Raw genomic sequence first — 12,354 nt, forward strand, 5'->3', positions numbered from 1 at the left:
TTTTTTTTATATACAGCACAGGCAGTGCTTTTCTGGCCTTTGAGCCTCTGCTTAAAGATCACACAACACATGTCCAGTATTGTCTCGTTCTGGCTAAAGTGACAACCTGAGGTTATCTTGCTCCCCCGATTACAGGGTTTAGACTATAAGTTTCCTGAACTACATTAACCAGGAACCAGAGTAGGCCTCTGGGTCCCTTGAAGCCTGCTTCGTCACTGAAGAGCATGAGGACTCCTCTATCTCTGCTGCAATATTGAGCAAGTTAAGCTCACTTGAGTTCAGGGCTACACCCAGTTTTCTTGTGGCTGTATGCGGGTCCACGGGTGTGGTGTATCTGAAGGGCTTCAAGTGCGAAGGGGGAGCAAATGAGACGGAAAAGTCGCGTCCATGGTCTCCGTAGCAGAAGAGAGGCTGCCTATTCTGTGATGAGTGACTCTCCCCAAGCCAGGGACAACCAACCTGAATAAAAGCAAAATACTGCAGATGCTGGAAATCTGAAATAAAAACAAGAAATGCTCGAAACACTCAGCAGGTCGGGCAGCATCTGTGGAGAGAGAGAAGCAGAGCTAACGTTTCAGGTCAATAACCTTTCATCCAAAACTGGCAAAGGTTAGAAATGTAATAGATTTTTAAGTAAATAAAGTGGGGGTGGGGCAAAAGGGAACAAAAGTGAAGGTGTTGAAAGGGGGTCACAGAGAATAACTGTCTTTGCCCCATGACCTCCTTGTCAGTGTGTTAATGGTGTGCTGGAAGACAAAGCATTAGTACAGAGAGAGTTTTAAATGACTGACAGAATAATGAAAGCCCTAGCCAAAAGTAAAACATGAAAATAAAAAGTGGGAAGGCATGTGGTAAAAAGTGTATTGATGAAACAACCTAAAATAAAGTGAAATAATAAAGTAAAACTTGAAAAGGGGGAGGCCAGTCATGCTCTGAAATTATTGAACTCAATGTTCAGTCTGGCAGGCTGTCGTTTGCCTAATCGGTAAATGAGGTGCTGTTCCTCGAGCTTGTGTTGATGTTCACTGGAACACTGCAGCAATCCCAGGACAGATATGTGGGCATGAGAGCAGGGGGTAGTGTTGAAATGGCAAGCGACAAGAAGCTCGGAGTCGTGTTTTCAGACTGAGCGAAGGTGTTTCACAAAGGGGTCACCCAATCTGCGTTTAGTGTCCCCTATGTAGAGGAGACTGCATTGTGAGCAGCGAATACAGTATAATAAACTGAAAGAAGTACAAGTAAATCGCTGCTTCACCTGAAAGGAATGTTTGGGGCCTTGGATAGTGAGGAGAGAGGAGGTAAAAGGGCAGGTATTACACCTGCAATTGCATGGGAAGGTGCTGTGGGAAGATGGTAGGGTTAATGGAGGAGTGGACCAGGGTGTCGTGGAGGGAACGATCCCTTCGGAATGCTGACGGGGGAAGGGAGGGGAAGATGTGTTTAGTAGTGGCATCATGCTGGAGGTGGCGGAAATGACGGAGGATGATCCTTTCGATGTGGAGGCTGGTGGGATGGAAAGTGAGGACAAGGGGAACCCTGTCACGGTTCTGGGGGGGAGGGGACGGGGTGAGGGTAGAGGTGCGGGAAATGGGCTGGACACAGTTGAGGGCCCTGTCAACAACAGTGAGGGGGAATCCTCGGTTGAGGAAAAAGGAAGACATATCAGAAGCACTGCTGTGGAAGGTTGCATCATTAGAGCAGATGTGGCGGAGACAGAAAAACTGGGAGAATGGAATGTAGTCCTTACAGGAGGCAGGGTGTGAAGAAGTGTAGTCGAGGTAGCTGTGGGAGTCAGTGGGCTTATAATTAATATTAGTAGACAGCCTATCCCCCGAGATGGCGACAGGGAGGTCGAGGAAGGGAATGGAAGTGTCGGAAATGGACCATGTAAAGGTGAGAAGGATGGAAATTAGAAGCAAAGTTGATAAAGTTTTCCAGTTCGGGGCGGGAGCAGGAAATGGCACCGATACAGTCATCAATGTACTTGAAAAAGAGTTGGGGGAGGGGGCCTGAGTAGGACTGGAACAAAGAATGTTTGACATATCCCACAAAAAGACAGGCATAACTAGGACCCATGCGGGTACCCATAGCGACACCTTTTACTTGAAGGAAGTGAGTGGAGTTGAAGGAGAAGTTGTTCAATGTGAGAACAAGTTCAGCCAGGCGGAGGAGGGTTGTGGTGGATGGGGACTGGTTGGGCCTCCACTCGAGGAAGAAGCAGAGAGCCCTCAGACCGTCCTGTTGGGGGATGGAGGTGTAGAGAGATTGAACGTCCATAGTGAAGAGGCGGCGGTTAGGGCCAGGAAATTGTCAAAATGATGTCGGGTGTCAGAAGAGTTACGGATGTAGGTGGGAAGAGACTGGACCAGTGGAGAAAAGATAGAGCCACGATAGGAAGAAATATGTTCAGTGGGGCAGGAGCAGGCTGACACAATGGGTCTGCCAGGACAGTCCTGTTTGTGGATTTTAGGAAGGAGGTAGAAGCGGGCTGTCCGGGATTGTGGGACTATGAGGTTAGAAGCTGTGGAGGGAGGATCTCCAGAGGAGATGAGGTCAGTGACAGTCCTGTGGACAGTAGCTTGATGTTTGGTGGTGGGGTCATGGTCCCGGGGGAAGTAGGAAGAAGTGTCTGAGAGTTGGCGCTGAGCCTCTACAAGGTAGAGGTCAGTACGCCAGACAACGACAACACCACCCTTGTCTGCAGGTTTGATCATAATGTCGGGGTTAGACCTGAGAGAATGGAGTGCAGCAAATTCAGAGGGGGACAGGTTAGAGTGAGTGAGGAGGGCACAGAAATTGAGATGATCAATGTCTCGCTGACAGTTTTCAATGATGAGATCAAGAGTGGGTAAGAGGTCAGGGGGAGGGGTCCAGCTAGAGGGAGAATACTGGAGGTGGGTGAATGGGTCTGCTGATCGGGTGGGGGGAGGACTTTTGGTCAAAGAAGTGAACTTGGAGGCAAAGGCGACGGAAGAAGAGCTCAACGTCATGCCGAGCGCAAAGTTCATTGAGGTGGGGGTGTAAGGGGATAAAACAGAGTCCTTTGCTGAGTACAGAATGTTCAGCGTCAGCTGCAAGGGTATAGTGAATACACGGCAAGGGGTCAGATTGGAAGGGATGGGGTCAGTGATGGGGAAGAAGAATCTGGAGGGGCATTAGTCTCCATCAGCTGCTGGAGCTTGCTTTACTTAGCACCTGAAAGGAAGAAAAATATTTTTTGTTAATGCGTCGGATAAGATGAAGGATGAAATGAAATGGTGGAGTAGAACAGCTCTGAGATTAGGTGAGGTGGTGCTGCGGGAGAGAGAGGTCCAGTGTGTACATGTGGCGGCACATAGCACTGAGTGTGGATCTCAGGATGCTGCGAGAACAGCAGTCCGAGGAACGTTGTATTTCTCGGAGATACCTGTAATCCTGGGTGGATTCAAAACATGATGGGTGAAACTGCAGTTGGAATCCACGTGGAATAAGTCGGAGCCGGAGACAGTCACTGAGGAAGGAGATGTGGCTGTGAAAGAGAGTTTTGGTAGACACTTTATCAAACACCAGGAGGGAAATAGAAAGCAATGAAGGCGAATAAAGGTAAAAGAGACAAATGAAAATCCCGTCGGAGAGAAGAGCAGAACTTCAAGTTGGGCATTCCTGGCCGAGAAGTGGCAGTATTTTGCTTTTTTTTTTAAAAAATGTTTAATTCACTAAGTGAACAATCACAAAGGAACTCCGTACCTTGTAGGCCAGAGCAATATGGTAGCCCTACCCGTAGACTCAATCCTACCCTAGACTTCCTCCTCGAAGGAGCTGCAGGCTCGCTCCCTGAGAAAGCCTGTCCCAAGTGGGCCCGGAGGACCAATCGGGGTGGGAGCCTGGATGGGTGTCATCCATGGTTCATTCATTTCCATGGGTAGGTATACCCTCCGTGCCATCGCTACACAAGACTGCAGTGGTTAATGGAGCAGGATCACCACTTGCCTTCACGAGGGATCGCCAATAAAGCTGGTCATATCAGGGTATTGGTCCTCATCCCAAGAATAAATCTATAAACAGGCAGTTTTTGTTTATATCAATATTTTATCATACATATAGCAATCAACAGTTGTGAAGTTTGGGGCTGTGCCCCCTTTCCCTGGTTGGTTGTTGTGGCTGAGCTGAGCCCTCCCATTTCAGCTTCTGTTCTTTAAGTGGGGCCGTCAGGACCCCTGGTGTAACTTCCTATCCCGATTCTATCTCTATTTCTCCATATCAGGAGGAAGCTGTCCCTCCTGGCAACTGCTGTGGGAGTGGGTGGCGGTGTGGGGAATTGGTTAGTGTGTAGTCTTTGCAGTCAATGCCTTAGCTCTTTTCCACGCCTTCATTTAACCTTGAGCGTGCTGGGAACTCAGGGGGGCTTCCTGCCGCTTTTTTGCCCCCATCGAGTAGCGTTTTCCCCCTTTTAAAAAGGCGAGAAGAACTTTCAATGGACCACATTGCTCTTCTCCCATGCTTGCCCCCTCATACCTCCATTATTCATAGACTCTCATCCCAATTTGTACCAGAGTAGTTATTGAACAAACCTATTTTACTTGACGCAGAACAGGCCCAAATGAGCATGCCAACCCTGCTCCCAAAAACTACGAGGCCTCAAACACCTACAACGTCTTCTGCTTATCTGATGGTTGGAGTAGAACCTAAATGGGGCTCCGCTCCCTCCCCACTGTCAGAATTTGCGGCCCATTTGCGGCAGGTGTACAGGTGTGGGTAAATAACATTATGGGACCGGATGCTTGCATTTGCCACTTATTTTCTTCTCTTGAGGCTGCTACCATTCTGTTGCTGGTTAGGCAGCCCAGTTATACTATTGCTACCTTGAGGATCTCCCTCATCTTTGCAAAAACAGACCCCGGAATTTGGGACAGATACGGATTTTTTCCCCCTCCCCAACCCCACCGCAGAACCTCCCATGGAATTTTGCCCCCATCGAGTAGCATTTTCCCCCTTAAAAAAGGAGAGAACTTTCACTGTACCACATCAGACAGTGAGCATGCTTTACATTCCCAGGCCCGCGTGTAGGTGGTCAAATCCTGCCCCAGCGTTTCCCAATCGGCCTTTAGCCATTCTTGGGGACTCTTTAAGCGAGGCGACAAGTATCCATGCCAACTGTGCTGGGACAATATGGTGGGTTAAAACATTCCGTGATGCAAGCGCTGATGGCCAAACATCTTCATGGGGCCTTGAGGCAGGAGAGAAACCTCAGTCGACCCCACTTCCATAGTTTGAAATAGTGACAACTTGCAGCTCCAACTAAAACATTCAAACATCACCATGGCAGCCACGCCGTTTCCTCGTGTAACTCGTCTTCGGTGTAGTGGTTTTTCTGTCAAGATCTGCTAGGGCCCTATATCTCTGTCCTGGCTACTTTGGTGGTGACGCCAGACCAGAGGTCCCTAGGCATTCCCAAATGAGTGCAAATAGTCCCCACGTGGGCTCAATTCTTTTCTCAGAGCATGTTGGATCTCCAGTGGCATTGCTCAGAGTAATATTCTGCTGCAGAGAGCCATATGCCTGTGGCCTCTGCCTTTAAGACCACAAGTTCCAACTGCTGAGGTCAAAGAGTAATTACTGTCTTTTCATCTTCATGCTTTTTTTTTAAAATACATAGTTATATAAAATACCAATCACGCCTGTAAAAAGAAACATTGGAAGTGTAACACACATTGCAAAAACATATCCGAGTCAGTGGTAGTGCGATTTCCAAATTAATTGGGGGTTTTTTCCCCCCCCTGAAGTTCACTGTAGTTTTATGCTCGCAGTCTCGCTGCAACTGCCACCATGAGAAACAGCTCTCCCCTCCCCCCACCAACAGTCGCTGACAGCGGGATCTTGCTGTGCACAAATGGAGGCCTCCACCCGCCTGCCTACGGATCCACGACTGGGTCTGAGAGCTCGAGCTGGGCCTGGTTTTTGTTTTGAGACGTTCCTGCGGATGTGCGAGAAGGGGCTTTTTGGAGTGGCGCTGTCAGTCTTGTAGCGGAGAGTGATTGGCTGAAGGCCACCAAGCGAGGCAGACGTCAACAGGCGCATTAACCCATTGCAAGGGCGGGGAAAATGAGGTAAATCCATCCGTAGTGTTTGGACCCTTTTTAAGCGGCTCGCGCATTGTAGGCGTTTATGTACAGCATTGTGAAATTTCCTTGTTGCCCATGGCCAACATCATCCAATCCATCGGCCCACCTCTACTGGGCCAGAGGCAGAAACATCGTTTTCTCTTGCAAAGCACTTGTTTCCCACAACCCCCCAACCAAATCCCTCTCCCCGTCACCATCCTGGGTTTTCACAAGGACGCGTTGGCTTTCCTCGTGTCCTCGGCGTCTCGACTTTGCTGCACTTGCTGAGCTGCTTGGAGCAGCCGGTATCGGTCCCTCAGGTTCCGCCTGCGCACGTGTTCGTTCGTGATCTCCTGCACGTTCTTGCTAGGAAACCAGCCTTTCTTCCCGTTGGATAACTTGGATCCCTCGTACCAACCTAGCAAATCAGAAATGGCACCAGCATCATAGAATGACTACAGCACAGGGGCAGGCCGTTCAGCCCCGTCACCTCCCTGCCAGCTCTCTGCACGAGCAACTCCGGTAATTCCACTCCCCCGCCTTTTCGTCTCCCGTAGCCCTGCAAATTTTTTCTGTTCAGATAATTATCCAATTCCCTTTTGATAGCCTCCATTGAATCTGCCTCCACCACACTCTCAGGCAGTGCATTCCAGATCCTAACCACTCACTGCATTTATTTATATATACGTATTACTCTCTCTCTCCCCTCACCAAGCTCCCGATGAGCCTTTCAATTCCGCATCTAATTCAACCGCCTACCATAAAATACAACTCACCCCTATCGCTGGTTGTGGGATCCTGCCGTGCACCAGTCGAGGCTTCCACCTGCATTTCAGCCAACTGGCCGTGCAGCATTTTAATACATCCTGTATTTAAGTTACCTGCTAATTTTTTTTCTCTCTCCCTCTGCACTCTCCATATTCTACTTGAATTTCTAATGCCTGACATTTATCATGAGCCTCCTCTTTTTATGGTTCGTTATAATCCCAACTTCTTTTGTGATTGAGGGAGTTCTAGCTTTTGATGCCCTTCCTTTAACCCTCCCGGGAATGTCTTATCTGGACCTGAACCATCTCCTCTTTGAACGACTCTCATTGTTCAATTACTGTTTTACCTGGCACCCACTATGTCAGCATTTACAGGGAGCCCTGTAATCAAACAAAAAGGTTTGGTAGCTTTAACGCAAGCGGGTAATCGATTTTTAATGAAATAAGTGATCTTACCCTCTGAAGATTTCCTGGTTACATTGATTATATCGGCAGGCTCTAGGCTCAGTTCATCAGCCTGCTGGGCTGTGTAGGGTATCAGGCATTGCATCTGGGGGCAGTCTGTTTCGGAAAAGGAGAGAGAAAAATGCTTAAGGGCTCATCTCAAAATTCCTCAATCCGACTCCAGGTGGTTAACCAGAAGTTGCAACTTGCTGCCTGTTCCTTGACCTTCCGCGAAGTTCGCCGGGGAGCTAGCGTCGTGGAATCCCCGAGATAATGGCCCAGACTTTGCAGTCCCAATATTGAGGGCCGCAGCGTCACCACATCTACAGGCCTGCGCGCTTGTGCCGAAAACCTCAATGGGTTCCAGAGGAGCGCCCTACCGAGCCGCTATATAAAGTGGCCCGGACCGGTAATTCGACAATTTGGGCTGATTGCCCACAAGTCACGCTGATTTTTACTTTCTTTTAAAGCTGATATTAGCTGGCAGAGAGCCTGCGCGGGAGATTCAGCACATGTAACCTAACAAGCGCCTCAACCTAAAGCACCTCGCCACAAATACATTTAAATATGCAAAATATTTCCCAACAGTGGAATCTTTTGAAATGCAAACCTGCTGCTGTGTAGGACATTTTTGAAGTTTAATACTTTTTTTTTAAACGTTAAAAAAAGGAGCTTTTCCAATGTAGCAAACTCTCTGTTGTACATAACAGACTTGTTACTGGGTAATAGACGTGCAAATCATGTACCTGATGTTAAACTATCTTTAAAATGAATTAATTATTCCGGACGCGCACATACAATTTTGTACAACTGCCTCCTGATCACCTGGACACTAATAATCCTGATTTCCCCCTCCCCTGTTTTACCAGGAGGCTCTGAACCTGATGCTGAAAGGGTACAGGACTCTTGAGCTGATGCTGAGTGTGTGGATTCACAGCTGAGATACTCATACCTTTATTTATTCCTGCCCTTCCCAGCTCTATATTTACAGGAGTCCAGGAGAAAAATGTATGCATTTCTGAGTTTTCTCTCCGGTTCATACCCAGCCTCATTGAGAGGCTAATATTCTCGTGGCAAGCTAGTTTTCTGTTTAGAAGCGGTGCCTGGGTTAAACAAGCCCTGTTGCAGCTGCCTCTGTAAAGTCAATCGATAACCAGAATGTATCCAAATTCAGCAACTGTTAGTAAAAGGTCAAATTGAAAAAAACACCGTGTAAGTTGGTTTCAGCAGGAATGATCATGGAAACCCATCACAGTTTTGATCTTTAAATCTTTCACAATGGTGGAGGAGGAGAAGAGGAGACTATAAGGAAATTAAATGCTCTCTTCCTCCTCCAGAAAAAGGTCTCCTTGTGTGTCACTGTCTCTGGATCTCTCTCCCAAGGTGTTGAGGATCTCCGAGTCTGGTTTCAGTCTCTTCCCTCTCTATGTGTCTGGTGTTTAAGAGTCTCTCAAGGGGCATGCCTTACGCTGAGGATATCAGTAGGGAGTGTGGCTTTGCCTTGCTGCTAGACCTCACGAGATTGTTTCGCTCAGTGGGCTGTGGTGCAGCAGGAAGTTGAAATTCTCACTGCAGCCAACGAACCAGTTTGCATTTCCGAGAGCAGCCGGCGGTGAACGCCACTGCTGACCACAAAATGCAGGTCAATATTTCGCCAACGGGGAAACGGGACAAATCGGCTTGACGACACTTCCTCACACCCTGCCCCCTGTAAAGACTCCATTCCATTCTCCCAGTTTCTCCATCTCTGACGCGTTTGCTCTGATGATGCTACCTTCCAATGACAGTGCTTCTGATATGACCTCCTTTTCCCTCAACTGAGGATTCCCTCCCACAGTGGCTGACAGGGCCCGCAACCGTGTCCGGCCCATTTCACGCACCTCTACCCTCACCCCTTCCCCTCCCTCCCAGAACTGCGACAGGGGTCCCCTTGTCCTCACTTTCCAACCCACCAGCCTCCACATCCAAAGGATCATCCTCCGCCATTTCCGTCACCTCCAGCAAACACATCTTCCCTTCCCCTCCCCTGTTCGCATTCCAAAGGGATCGTTCCCTCCACAACACCTTAGTCCATTCCTCCATTTACCCCGGACACCGCATCCCCTTCCCACAGCACCTTCCCATGCAATCGCAGGAGGTGTAATACCTGTAGTTTTACCCCCCTCCTCTCTCCTCACTATCCCAGGCCCCAAACACTCCTTTCAACTGAAGCAGCAATTTACTTGTACTTCTTTCAATGTAGTATACTGTATTCGCTGCTCACAATGTGGTCTCTTCTACATTGGTGAGACCAAACGCAGATCGAGTGACCGCTCTGCTGAACACCTCAGCTCAGTCCGCAAGCATGACCCCGAGCTTCCGGTTGCTTGCCGTTTCAACACTCCCCCCTGCTCTCATGCTCACATCTCTGTCCTGGGATTGCTGCAGTGTTGCAATGAACATCAACGCAAGCTCGAGGAACAGCATCTCATCTACCGATTAGGCACACTACAGCCTGCCGGACCGAACATTGAGTTCAATAATTTCAGAGCGTGACTGGGCCCCCCACCCACTTTTTTATTTTTAATTTTACTTGGTATTTTTAAAAATGTTATTTAAGTTTGTTTCATCATTCAATTTTTTTGTTTAAAACCATGTGCCTGCCCACTTGTTTTTTCGATGTTTGTGCTTTTGGCTAGGGCTTTCATTTTTCTGTCATTTAACACCCTCTCTGCACAAACGCTTTGTCTTTCACCACACCATTAACACACTCTTTGCCTTTGCCCCATGACATCCTTGTCAGTTATTCTCTGTGACCCTCTGTCCTATCAACACCTTCCCATTTGTTCTCTTTTACCCCACCCCCAATTCATTTGCTTAAAACCTATTACATTTCTAACCTTTGCCAGTTCTGATGAAAGGTCACTGACCTGAAAAGTTAACTCTGCTTCTCTCTCCACAGATGCTGCCTGACCTGCTGAGTGTTTCCAGCACTTTTTGTTTTTATTTCAGATTTCCAGCCCCTGCAGCATTTTGCTTTTTTTAAATCATTGCGGCTGTCGGACTTGCCAGCTATGGCTTAGTGGGTAGCACTCTCTCTCTCGTGCCGGAGACAGAAAGTTGCGGGTTAGAGACCCCCTCTGAAGACTTGGGACCATGAGCCAGGCCAACACTCCCAGTGCAGTACCGAGGGAGCGCTGCACTGTCAGAGGTGCAGTCTTTCACAAGCACCATTAAACCAAGGACTCTCAGGTGGACGTGAACGAGCGGGGGATGGGGTGATAGGAAGTTCTCCCCCGGTGAACTGGGGCCAATAGTCATCTGTCAACCAACATCACAAACACAGATTATCTGGTCACGCTGCTGTGTGTGGGAGCTTGCTGTGCACAAATTGGTTGCTGCATTTCCCTCAGCGACTATAAGTAGTATTTCATTGTCTGTAAAGCGCTTTGGTATGCCCTCTAGCAGTGAAAGGTGCCATACAAATGCAAGTTCCTTCTCTTTTTTTTAGTCATATCAGCAATGAAGGGGAGCTGGGGAGGGGGAACAGTAACGCAGGAGCAGGCGGAGGCCATTCAGCCCCTCAAACCTGTTCCACTTTACATTCCAGCCATGAACTGAATCTTCACTCCATATCCCTCACTACCTTTAAAAACAAAAATCTAAACAATTCTATTCATGAAAATTTCAGTTGACCCCCCCCCCCCCCACAAAATGGGGAGCCTTTTGGGGTGGGACACAGAGTGAGCGGAGAGTTCCAGAGCAGGAGAAACCTACATAGAATGAAAAAATCTGGGAGGACTATCTGGCCCACCGCGGACGCACGCTCTCTATCGCTGAGGAAACGCCAAGAGCCCGGGAAACACACTGTGACTTGACGCTCAGGTCATAACAAGTAGGTACGGTACGGGACTAGCAATTCAGAGGTCACAAGTTCAAATGCCAATGGTCAAGTGGCTAAATGGAATTCAATCAAATGTGTGGGCCGCAATTAGAGAATTAAAATTAAAAATGACCACAAAAAGTTTTGGATCGTCATTTTTGAGAAACCAACTGGTTGATACACAGCCTGTCAACCCTACCTGGCCTGGTCTACCATGATCCCTAGTCTGGTTTACCTGTGCCCCAGGCCTGACTCTACCTGGTCTGGGCCTGTACGCTTTTTGAACTCGACATAAAAAGGACATAGAGGCACTGGGGAAGTTGCAAATGAAAAAAAAAAGATTCTCACTGACGCTACAAGAACTGCAAGGTTAATGGCATCTGGAAAGATTAAACAGGCTGGGGCAATTTTCTCTAGAAAAGAGAAAGCTGGGCGATGACCTGATCGAGGCCTTTAAAATTATGATTGGGTAGATATAGACAAGATGTTTTCATTTGCAGGTGGAGACCAGAACTAGGAGCCATAAATCCAATTGGGAATTCAGGAGAAACTTCTTCACCCAGAGAGTGGTGGGAATGTGGAACTCGCTCCCACAGGGAGTAGTTGGGGTGAATAGTGTCGATACATTTAAGGGGAAGCTGGATAAGCACATGAGGGAGAAAGGAATAGAAGGATAGGGTGAGATGGAGTTGGGGGTGGGAAGAGGCTCGTGTGGAGCATAAACACCAGCACGGAGCAGATGGGCCGAATGGCCTGTTTCTGTGCTGTACATTGGATGTGATTCAAATCACAAGTGTGCTCTTACCCCAGCGTTCATAGATTTTGTCATCATTGGAATCCTCCAGAAGGTTCTGTTTGCCCGACATTAAAGCGTCCATCCAGCGATGGCGGTCAGACCTGGGAACAGAGCTCACGTTAGAATTGAATGCACGTTTGCGGTTGATTCCCTGATTGGGGTGGAGAAGACAGACGGTGACATTGCGTGATCGGACAGACTCAGTACTCACTCTGTCGACGTCTTCAGGAGGCGGTCAGACTGTTTTCCCTGGTGGTTCTCCAGTAGAGTCAGCATGAAGCAGTTCCCTATCCCGGCTCCCAGAGAGTTACTGGAGCATTCCTGAACCTCAACCAATGAACGATGGGCATGGTCCACCACCTGGTACCTGTCCCCACTGGGCAGAGGATTACAGCTTTGTTAGAG

The 12,354-nt window shown here is 48.4% G+C and overlaps 1 protein-coding gene across 1 annotated transcript in view; it reads right to left on the minus strand.

Moving 5' to 3' along the window:
* Nucleotides 1-4,076: 4,076 nt before the first annotated feature.
* Nucleotides 4,077-12,354, minus strand: part of LOC137357591 (rho guanine nucleotide exchange factor 15-like) — a 43,974-nt gene continuing 35,696 nt past the window's right edge. Inside the window, exons 13-16 of the mRNA XM_068024036.1 lie at nt 12,161-12,325; nt 11,959-12,050; nt 7,304-7,408; nt 4,077-6,498 (exon numbers count right to left, since the gene is read on the minus strand). Of these exons, the coding sequence (XP_067880137.1) occupies nt 6,308-6,498; nt 7,304-7,408; nt 11,959-12,050; nt 12,161-12,325 (553 nt within the window). The 3' untranslated portion in view covers nt 4,077-6,307. The remainder of the gene's footprint in view (nt 6,499-7,303; nt 7,409-11,958; nt 12,051-12,160; nt 12,326-12,354) is intronic.

Source organism: Heterodontus francisci, chromosome 48 (genome assembly GCF_036365525.1).
Source record: "Heterodontus francisci isolate sHetFra1 chromosome 48, sHetFra1.hap1, whole genome shotgun sequence".
NCBI classification, from domain to species: domain Eukaryota; kingdom Metazoa; phylum Chordata; class Chondrichthyes; order Heterodontiformes; family Heterodontidae; genus Heterodontus; species Heterodontus francisci.